We start from the raw sequence: 11,664 nt of genomic DNA on the forward strand, positions 1-11,664 counted from the left end.
CAGGAATGTCAAAGTTATGGACTGCAGAACCATGCCATCCTGCCTGCAGGGCTGGAAATTTGGCAGTGGGACAAGTGGTGGCAGCATTAATTGCCAAGGCTCCCAAAGCAATGGCAATTACTATTTGTCTCACTGCCAAGTTTCTGACTCCAGACAGCCCTGTAGGCCAGATAAGGAGTGTGGAGTTGTGTCAACTGCCCCACAGGACTGCCCGTTTTCAGAAATTTGGCAGTGAAATAAGCAGCAATTGACAGCTCCAGGAACCGCAGAAATTAATGTCACCACTGCTCATCCTGCTGCCAAATTTCCAGCTCTTTAGGTAGCCCCACAGGCTAGTTAACACTGCTCCATGCTCTGGATCCAGCCCTCAGAGGTGGGAAATGTGGTGGCAAGACAAGTGAAAATTGACTTACACTTTTTTTTTCCCCCTTATGGGCAGGAAGTGGAAGCAGGCGGGATAAGGTACTCACCTTTACTTAATATCCTACTTGGAAAAGAACTTACCTAAGAACAAGGAAATCTAGGTTCTAGACCACCTATACCTCAGAAGAATATCCTAATCACCAGACTACAGGCAGGATAATTAGGGACACCATCTCTTCCCCATGGAAACTGGGCCACTAGACAGTCAAGAGCTCAAATTTCACTGGGCCACAGATAAAGCAAGTGAGAAGAAGCATGTTGTGTAGACTTCTGATGACTATGCAAAAAAGTTATACTGTGCCTCAGGAGTTGAGAATGAGCTAAAATAAAATTTGATCTGTTCTGTGCCCCAGCAACTGTACAGGATTCAGCAGAGCTAATTTTGGACCAAGAGTCAAGAGAGATGGGTTCTAATCACAGATTTGTCACTGCTGGTAAGTGAAAAGGAAGTTTTCAAACACTAATGGTCAAAGTCATAGTCGTAGCTGCCTTTGCTTATAAGCTATACAAATGATGAAGGGGGGGATTGTATTTGTGAATTGCGCATATTAATCATATATGCTGAAGGAACAGTCTCTTATTATGACTTTTGTGGGAATCACTATAGTTTCCTTTGGCTTCCCAATCTGTAAACTAGGCACAACAACATGTATTCATTTATAATCAAGTCATACATGAGCAATAACTATTATTATACACCTGAACTGAGGTTGCACATTTTCAAGGTGTAAACAGCGTCTGGTTTAAGATTCTGTGTTCTATGGTTATTTCATATGGTCCCTCTTCCCCTGCAGTTGGAATATCCACTTGAGAACATAGACTATTAATTTTGCTATCGACACATAATTACTAGGGCTGTGCAAAATTTCGTCGGCTGTTTTGATTTGACACTGTTTCGACTCATTTCGAGCTCAAAACAGTGAAATCGAATCGAAAAGAAGGGCTTCGAAACAGCCTCAAAACAAAATGAGACTAGTCAAAAAGTTTTGAAAGTTTCGAAACATTTCGAGTTTCGAAGCAGCCAGCAGCGAGGTGGTGGGAGACGGGGGAGAACTAGGGCTGCGCTCCCAGCAGCAGCCAGGAGCACAGCCCTGGCTCTCCCCATCTCCCGCCACCCGGCTGCAGGAAGCTGATCACAGCACAGAGGGCTCAGTTCCCCTCCCAAGCACTGTGATCAGGCTGGGGAAAGGAACTGAGCCTGATCGCTCAGTTCTCCTCCCCAGCCCAATGATTGGGCTGGGGATGGGAAGTGAGCCCAGGTCTAGCAGCTGAGCTGACTTCCCATCCCCAGCCAGATCTAGCGCGGGGGACGGGGACTGAGCAATTGGGCTCAATTCCTTTCCCCAGTCCCAGGCGGCAGCACCGGCTTCCCTCCCTCATCTGGCAGGCACATAGGGAGCCTACAGCCCCAGTCTGTCTACCAAATGAGAGAGACTGTTTCGAGCTTTCCCATTATAGCTAATGGGCCAAATGTCAAAACAGCATCGAACCAGCCTCACTGTTTCGACGAAGCAAAATGGAACAGCTGTTTCAAATTTAAATGAAATTCAAAACGAAACACTGTTCTGTCGTAACCTCGAAACTCAAGTTGAAACGGAACAGTGCCGTTTCACACAGCCCTAATAATTACCATATTTATTCAAGTACAAGATGAGGTGCCCTCCCCCCCTCCCCCCCCATCAGCATGGGCAGGAAAAAGTCACTCGTCTTACATTCGATTACAAGGAAACCTCATTAAATACACTATCATTAAACTGCTGCCAAAAGCAGCATGTGCTCAGTAATGTAGACCAACTATGAACCTGATTAAACGCAGCCAACACTGAGCACAACTATAAAACACATTGCCCATATTGGGCAAAGATGCTAATGGAAACCTTTTATTTTTTGTGCACAGCCCTTAAAAAAAAAAAAAAAAGGGCGGCTGTTCCCCCAGGAGGGAACAAGCACTGGGCTTGGAAGTACAATACTAGGCCAGCACTTAGAAAGACCAGAGCAAGTTCTGACATCCTTCCCTAGTGCCAGAAATGTACAAACCTACTTTTTTGGGGGTGGCATCCTACGTACAGGCCTCAGGCCTGATGAAAGACTTGGAGTTCAGATGCCCCCCCTAGTCTTACTTGCTCTTAGCCGAAAGGCTGAGGAGCAACTAAGGGAAAGGTGTGAAAGCAGTCCCTCATTGCCACAAAAGTATTGGCACCTAGAATAGGTTAATGTAGCCCATCTAAATTAGCCAAATGGTAGCAACTACTCAGAGAGCAGTAATCAATGGCTTGATAGCTAGTTGACAGCTGGTATCAAGTTGAGTGCCCCAGGGGTCGGTCCTGGGGCTGGTTTTGTTCAATGTTTTTATCAACAACTTGGAAGATGACAGAGAGTGCACCCTCAGAAAATCTGCAGATGACACAAGCTGTGGGAAGTAATAGATACGCTGGAAGGTAGAGCTAGGATTCATGGGTGACTGGTACCATCTGAGTTGGGGGGGGCACACGCCCCCCTGGTGACCAGTCAGCTACTGGGGAGGGGGGTGGGGTCCCCTGCAACTGATCGCACACACCTGAAAGTGGCTGCGGAGCTCCCAGAAGCAGCTGCAGCTGCTTCAATCACTGCTTCATTCCGGCTGATGCTCACAGGGGGGGCACCAGTGCTCCCCCCTGCCCATCGCCTAAGCGGGGAGTGCAGTCTGACACGTGCACCCCCTATGCACTGCCACTGGACATGACTTATGAGGAAAGACTGAGGTAACTGGGCTTATTTAGTTTAATGAAGAAGAGACTGAGAGGGGACTTAATAGTAGCCTTCAACTACCTGAAGGGGGTTCAAAAGAAAATGGAGCTAGGCTGTTCTCAGGGGTGGCAGATGACAAAACAAGGAGCAACAGTCTCAACTTGCAACAAGGGACGGTTATGTTAGGTTATATATTAGGAATAATTTTCTCACTAGGAGGGTAGTAAAACACTGGAACTGGAACAGGTTACCCAGAGAGGTGGTGGAAGCTCCATCCATGGAGGTTTTCAAAACCCAGCTAGACAAAGCTTTGGCTGGAATGATCTACTTGAGGAGGGTCCTGCTTTGAGCAAGGAGTTGGACTAGATGAGGTCCCTTTCACCCCTAACTTTCTATGATTCTATAAGTGGGCAGCTAATTAGCATGTGGATCCTGGGGAGGGGGGGTAGCAGCTGGTATCTAGAGTACATACACATACAGGTCAGCAATGCTTAATGGCATCACCATGCTTTCAAACACTGTTCAATCTGGTGGGGCCCAGCTCAATAAACTATGCAGCACTTCAATAAAGGTAATATTCATCAATTCTGGATGAACTAAGTCTATGGGTACTGTGTTCAAATTACTATAGCTATGTTTAATTTTCAAGGTCAGTGTTTTCAAATTTGCTTCTCATTTCCATGTTCTCAGGGAGGGCAGGGTTTGACAGTAAGGAGGTTAGGTAAGTACAAAACTGGGGGCAAGCAGAGTCCTCCAAGTTTATTTTCCCTTCTGTACCAGTGGAAGAGGGCAAATTCAAGGCAAACTGATATAATTAGCTTCTATTCCTGAAAAATTCTTAAGTTCCCAAATGTAAAATCTAGTCATTGGGACTCATCTTGTAATCAGGGCTGTCATACATTTGAATCGATATGGTACTTTTAAATACCTTGCAAGTACCTGCTGTAGGTAAGGTTCATTTATGCCGCATATGGACAAATATACCTAAATATACCTCATTGAGCTAAATACACCGAATTTGATGGAAATAAGTGAATTTGTCTCGCAGTTATAAGTGAATAAGCTTATTTATGAAATAGAATGTGTCAATGTTAGAACATACTGGCCCATCACAGTCTATGAATGTATGCACTTTTCAGAAACTGGTGTTTTTCCTATGTACTGGTGTTAGCTACCTAGTGGTAGGAGGCATGCCTCATGTTGCGCTGCAAGCCATATGTGGGCCTGGTCCTGTTCTTTGCACAAATGTACTTTGCACTCTGCTTTGTAGTAATTATAAACCAGTCTCTTCCTATTGATTTGCAATACTCAATGCGCATAGACTATATTCAGTCTGGCTATGAACTCTCACTGATAAAATATATTAAAATGTGTGGTTTGGAAGTCTGTCTAGTGCTTTTCAGTGGTATCTGTCCTAGGAGTATAGCTGTGAATTACTTCCACTGTTCAAGGCAGAAGTGTGTATACAAACTGTGCAGTATGCCAAGTTTTGCTCCTTGAGGTACATGGAGTTGGGGATGATCATAGCTGATGTCTAGATAAATAAGACTGTAAGTGCCATTTGGATTTGTATTACATTTTGAAGAGCTATACTTGGAAGATAGTCTTCTTTGAATAGTTAAAAGTAGTTGATATCTGTGAAAACTTGAGTTCTGTACTTGCAAGCATGGCCTCATAAAGTCCTACCTGTATCCCTTGCAAAGCATGAACTCTCATTCTTTTCCATGTCCTGAGAAGAGCTATACTGAAGGAAATGTGAGTTAATACCTGCATAGGTTATAATACAGATACTCAAAATTAGTCTATTATGCTCCTCATTTGCAAAGAAAAAGATCTAAGACATTATAGTTTACATTAACCATATAAGATGTATTATAAACTTAAGTATCGAACTACACATAACTTTGGAATACCTTGTTAGAAGTCCTGTGCCAAGCCATGGATGTAGAAATTTGTAAGTATAGGATTTGTCTATATTCTTCAAACTGTTCAAAATAACCTGCCAGTAGAGAAAAAGATTGGGGGAGGAATAATTTTTAGAAGATGTAGGATTACTACCTATCACCTCAACTAATATTGTCTTGTTATATTCTTGCTTATTTGTCTATCTGTGTCTAATAAAAAATCATGTGTTTTCTGGGGGATGAGCCATCTTTTTATTCTGTGCTTGTACATTTCCTAACATAGTGGGGCCTGATCCATAACTTGGTGCCTAAAAACAGAGAATCAAGATTTACATTTATTCCCAAAGAAACAAAAACCATTTAGGACTACCCTGCATGCTCCATCAACCTGCAAATCCAACAGGACACTGTTCCTCAGTTTTACTGGATGTGTCTACACATTGCCATACAGCGACATAGCGATGCACTACATTGCCATACAGCAAGCTATGGTGATGTAATGATCACATGCGTCTACATGTGATCACTAGCTGTTTCTGTAATGGCACGCTGCCCATTTATAGTGCACAGCTATGGCAACATAGCGGGGAAATCTACGCATGTGCTTCCCGTACGGTGTAGAATGGGGGGGCACAAGAATAAACTCCAGTTTATTGCTCCCAGGCACACCATTTGAGTGTAAGCCTGGGAGCAATAAACTCCGGCGCAAAAGCTGCAGAGTTTATCCATGTATAGCATGGTGAGCTGGGTTGGAACAGCACCTGCTGGCAGGGGGCCCTGGGGGTCAGCCTGCTAGCCCAGGGCTGTTCCCCCCAGCTCAATATGCTGCGGAGGGGTGGCTAGGACACAAGGGAGTTTCAGTGTGGAGCTAGCTGGCAGGCAGCCCCACAATGAAGCACCATCATGCCCCAGCCAGCCCTTCCAGCATCTACACATGCACTACTAGTTTTTTACTCCATAAATTTGTTTATTCCAGCCTAATAGGGGTACATGTGTAGACGCCGAGATGTTAACTGTGCAGCTAATTAGTCAACCGCGCAATAGGCCTGTAGACGCGCCCACTGGATAGTTTATCAATACACCTGAACACAGGGAGTGACCAGCATGAAGTGTAAAATCTCACCCCAACTAGCAGGTTTAGTCACTGGTAACAGTGCTGTCGTTGTAAACACACGCAGCAAACTTTAGGACAAGTCAGCAGAAGCTTGGTTTATTAGAAAATGCATTCTGGACAGACTCATACACAACTGGAGAATTGTGAAGAGGTCTGACCTCGTACAACAGGCGAGGTGAGTTCATATAGAAAATATGACATCATAAGCATAGCTATGATATAACCAATCAGCATTTGCCATGACTTTGTTAGTAAAGCGTATGTCTTATTTTATGATTATGTTAGCAAAATTTTTTCTATCTCTTGTCTAGCTAGCAACCTTAGGGTTCACTTCCCATTTTGGGCTGACTCAGCAGGCTGGTTTGTGGTTATTTTTGTGCTAAGCTTTTGTTTTTTATTAGACCAGGGCAGGATGGTCCCAGTCTTGTGTTAGTCTTGCAGTTCTGGGTCATGCCCTTTTGACTTCCTCATAGCCAAGCTGGGTATATGGGTTTTTTTTTATTTATTCTTACAGATAATGGAGATTCAACTCCATTTTTCCCTTCTTCCACAGTGCTATCTAACCAGATTTTTTCAATGTTAACTATGCACTCTACAGATTAAACAACATAAATTTCCAATTTCCAAACTTCCAATTATGGACCGACTCATGTTTAGTAACATCACCAGATATGCCCACAATCACAGATTCAAAGAGGAGTAAGTTAACTCACCTCCACAGTATCAGGATGATATAAGAGCACACAAGGCAGTGGTCCTATCCAAAGTTTTAACAGTGGTTGATTTCTGTTTTCTTCACAGCATTGCATCATCTTTTCAAAGAAAACTGGAAAGTAACAGAAATAGAACTTCTGTCATTACTGCAGCTGGAGCTTTGGTATTGTATCAAAGCACACATCTTTTAAACTTTTATTAGCAAGGAACTTAGTCATCCCAGCCAAATTGATGACTTTCCTATAATAGGCTTTCTACAGATACATCTGAGCTAAAAGTATTCTACAGATACTTCTGAGCTCCTGACTCCCAGCAGATACATCAGAGCTTCTGGAGGGACTGGATGTGTTCAAATCAGCAGATCCAGATGCTCTCCACCCCAGGGTGTTGAGGGAATTGGCAGGGGTTATTGTGGGGCCCCTGGCACGGCTTTATGAGCACTCGTGGTGCTCTGGCCAGGTGCCAGATGACTGGAAGAAAGCCAATGTGGTCCCCATCTTCAAAAAAAGGGAAGAGGGAGGACCCAGGCAACTATAGGCCCATTAGTCTTACTTCAATCCTGGGGAAACTCTTTGAGAAGATCATCAAGGAGTACATCTGTGATGGGCCAGCAGCAGGGATGATGCTCAAGGGCAACCAGCACGGTTTCATTAGGGGCAGGTCCTGCCAGACCAACCTGATTGCCTTCTACGATCAGATCACAAAAGCACTGGACACAGGTGTCGTGGTGGATGAAGTCTTTCTGAACTTCAGCAAGGCCTTTGACACAGTCTCCCACCATTCTCATCAAAAAACTAGATGACTATGACATTGATGCCTACACAGTCAGATGGATTGCAAATTGGCTGAAGGGTGGTACTCAGAGGGTAGTGGTGGATGGGTCTTTTTCGACCTGGAAGGAAGTGGGTAGTGGATTCCCCCAGGGCTCGGTCCTTGGGCCCTCACTGTTCAATTTCTTTATTAGTGACTTGGGCAACGGGTTAAAAAGCAGCCTGTTTAAATTTGCTGATGATACCAAGATTTGGGGTGAGGTGGGCACGCTAGTAGGGAAGGACAGATTACAGCAGGACCTGGACAGGTTACAGGGGTGGGCTAACGAAAATAGGATGGGTTTCAATACTGACAAGTGCAGGGTGCTGCACTTGGGCAGTAGAAACCAGCAGCACGCTTACAAGCTGGGAAACTCCCTTCTCAAGAGCACGGTGGCAGAAAGATCTTGGAGTCATTACTGACTCCAAGATGAACATGGGCTGACAATGAGAGAACACGGTCAGTAGGGCTAACTGTACCTTGTCCTGCATCCACAGATGCATCTCAAGCAGAGCCAAGGAGGTGATCCTCCTCCTCTATGCGGCACTGGTCAGGCCACAGTTGGAATACTGTGTTCAGTTCTGGGCGCCGCACTTCAGGAAGGATGTGGACAGCATTGAGAGGGTTCAGAGGAGGGCCACCTGCATGATCCAGGGACAGCAGGGCAGACCCTATGAGGAGAGGCTACGGGACCTTAACCCATTCAGCCTTCGCAAGAGAAGGCTGAGGGTGGACCTGGTGGCCGTTTATAAACTCACTAGAGGGGACCTAGCAGAATTTGGGGGAGACCCTGTTCCCCCTCGCGCCCCCCAGGGTAACAAGGAATAACGGGCACAAATTGTTAGAGAGTAGGTTTATACTAGACATCTGAAGGCACTACTTCACAGTCAGGGCGGCTAGGATCTGGAACCAACTTCCAAGGGAAGTGGTGATGGCTCCTACCCTGGGGGTCTTTAAGAGGATGCTTGACGTCTACCTGGCTGGGGTCATTTGAGCCCGATTTTCTTTCCTGCCCAGGGCAGGGGGTCGGACTTGATGATCTACAAGGTCCCTTCTGACCCTACTTCTATGAATCTACAGACAAAGAGACAGTACTCAACTTCCAACAGAAATAGATGGGACAAGTAATAAAATAAAATAAAGGAAGAATATTTATCCATATTTTATCTATGGGTAACACAGGAACACAGAGATTATATGACTAATCAATATAGTTAATCAAGAATGTATTCAGCAAAACTACCGGGTGCATTGACCATGTCTCCATCCTCATAGTAATGACTTTTCTGACCAACACCACTAATAACAAATGGAAGGAAAACCTTAGGTGGTAAAGGATCATCTACTAAGCACTAAATATTCCATGTTAGTTGCAAGACCTTAATTGAGTCCATTTGAGAGAGCAAGTGGAAAGTCTGAGATAAAAGCTTAAGCACCTTTGTTACAAAAAAAAATTCCATGGCAATATTAGAACATAAGAATAGCTAAAGGACTCATATTTGTCTCTATAAACAGCACTCAGCAGAATATTTGTGTTCTCCCAGTCATAATTTGTACTGTGCTCACATCTTGGTCCAGATCTTGCTCTCACTGAAGTTAATGAAAGGTTTCTGACACTGTTTTTCTCAGATTAGTTCTGAGTCACAACACATGATAGCATAATGATGCTTGTCTTGAGAATGCTTGTGTGTTTCCATTTGGGGACACAAACGGGTGCCATGTCTGTATGTAAGTCAATGATAGAATCTGATCTTTGGTCTTTATAGTATTGTCTTCCTCATTACAACCACCTTTATACTCTGCATCAAACTAAAAGAAACTTTTTTCTGACTTCCACTAATCATGGATAACTTACCAAAGAGAGACATTAGGTTTAGGGCTCAAAAATAAAACACAAACAACAATGGTGTTTGCACAAGTATTCACAAACATCATGAGCATATTGACAGTTTCATTTTATCATCAGAGATTAAAATTACAGAAACTCATGACCTTGTGTGTAGGAATGTTCCAGTTCTGAGCTAATATTGCACACTCTCATACAGTTTCTTCTGAAACAACTCTTGGGCACATAAGCAGCTCAGCCAATCATGCAATACCCAAAACAGTGTACACAGCTCCTTCGTCATAGAATCTTTTGGGAAAACAGGTATCTAGACAATTATTTTCAAGTGCACTGCCTAGGAGGGTGGACCCTGGAGGTCTAATTTTACTTGTTGTGCTGTCTTGTAAATGCACATCTTTACTGATATGTATGGCAACAAAGCCTGTGAACAGTTAACAATGCAACTGTACCACTTTGGAGCTATAATAATAACCGCTAACAGTTTTTTTCTGCTTATAAAATGCCAAAAAGTAAAGATGAAAGTATACTTTATTTGTCCAAGGTCAAGAGGTTATATACACAAAATAAGCAGCTGTATTCCAACTGGTAACAGAAGAACAGAGAGATGGTATGCAACTGGCTGCTGCATAGGAAGTGTATAGCAGAACTGCCTGGTGCATTCCCACTCCCCTGATAACACTCCAGTCTACCAAAAGAGCTGAGAACCAGGGTTTAAATTACAAGGAAGCTAGAGGGGGATGCCCACCCCCCGATAAGAGATGAAATCTCCCCTGTAAGATTTGAAAATCCTAACCTGGGGGGGGGTCTCCCATTTTATTAGGGCATCGTGACGGGCAGCCCAATTTTTTTGCAGAAAGCCCCCCGCCCACCCAGCAAGAGTCAACCTGTCATTTGAACCCTGCTGAGAACCACTGACCTAGAATAATAGAGGGGCAATCTGCTGTTGTAAAGGATTATTTTTCAAGAGGACAAAGCTTGGGTATTGTGCAGCACACTGGGGCACTTCAGTAGAGAGCAAAATCCAGCCAGGCAGTATGACCTTGACCTTACTGTTTAAACAGACAGAACATCCACAACCACTGGCTGACAGTTGTGGCTCAGAGAGTTGGGCTCATGTAGTCTGGAGAAGAGAAGACTGAGCAGAGGGGGGATTTAATAGCAGCCTTCAGCTGCCTGAAGGGTGGTTACAGAGAAGATGGAGCTACACTGTTCTCAGTGGTGGCAGATGAGAGAACAAGGAGCAATGTTTCAAGTTCCAGCAAGGGTAGGTTAGATATTAGGAAAAAACTCTCGTTAGGAAGATAGTAAACAGGTTACTCAAAGAAGTTGTGGACTCTCCATCCTTGGAGTCTTTTAAGACCCCAGTAGACAAAGCCCTGGCTGAGACGATCTAGTTGGGGCAGGGGTGGGCAAAATACAGCCTGTGGGCCAGATGCAGCCTGCCAGGCCATTCTATCCGGCCCGCGGGGCCCCTAAAAAATTTAGAAAATTAATATTTATCTGCCCCTGGCTGCCTGTCATGCCGCCCTCAATGGCTTGCCAAAACTCAGTAAGCGGCCCTCCGCCCAAAATAATTGTCTGCCCCTGAGTTGGGGACTAGATGATCCTCCCAACCCTCACTTTCTATGAGTCTATGACTGGGAGCCAGACTGTTATCCTATGCAGGCCCAATGGCTAGAAAGAGGGTAAGCAGCCATGAATCTGCCTTAGTTGGAAACTCTGGCAGACCCAGGAGGGAGCGCACAGTAAGCAAGGATGGATCATGGGTTTTGAAGAGGAGGTGCTGTCATGAGCTGGCCCTTTGGCCTCAGGGGCTGGCGTGGTGTGGCAGGCAGATGGAGCTGCCCACCCACTCTGGCAGAGGAGCCAGGCAGCTCGGCCGGGCCCTCAGCTCTGTGGGGTGGCAGGAGCGGAGGAGGAATGGAAGTGCGGGCAACACCCCCTATGCCCCCTCCTCCTCCCCACCCGCCTGGGCCAGTGCATCTATTAGAGACCTTGGGTCCTGGCAGAGGGGCCAGGCAGGGACAAGCCTGCTCTTACCGCTTATCTCCTCCCACCTGCCTCATCAGCTCCCACCTCCCGCCCCCTTCACAGGATGCGGGGGCCGGGGCAGCCTGCTCCAGCAT

The 11,664-nt window shown here is 45.2% G+C and overlaps 1 protein-coding gene across 3 annotated transcripts in view; it reads right to left on the reverse strand.

The window, feature by feature from the left end:
- Nucleotides 1–6,989, reverse strand: part of LOC112550784 (cytochrome P450 4V2-like) — a 44,645-nt gene extending 37,656 nt beyond the window's left edge. For all 3 annotated transcript variants that reach the window (XM_025207735.1, XM_025207722.1, XM_025207730.1), the window contains exons 1-2: nt 6,882–6,989; nt 5,064–5,149 (exon numbers count right to left, since the gene is read on the reverse strand). In XM_025207735.1, the coding sequence (XP_025063520.1) occupies nt 5,064–5,149; nt 6,882–6,980 (185 nt within the window). In that variant the 5' untranslated portion in view covers nt 6,981–6,989. The remainder of the gene's footprint in view (nt 1–5,063; nt 5,150–6,881) is intronic.
- Between the last annotated feature and the right edge of the window lie 4,675 nt (nt 6,990–11,664).

This window comes from Alligator sinensis, unplaced genomic scaffold (assembly GCF_000455745.1).
Source record: "Alligator sinensis unplaced genomic scaffold, ASM45574v1 scaffold528_1, whole genome shotgun sequence".
NCBI lineage: Eukaryota > Metazoa > Chordata > Crocodylia > Alligatoridae > Alligator > Alligator sinensis.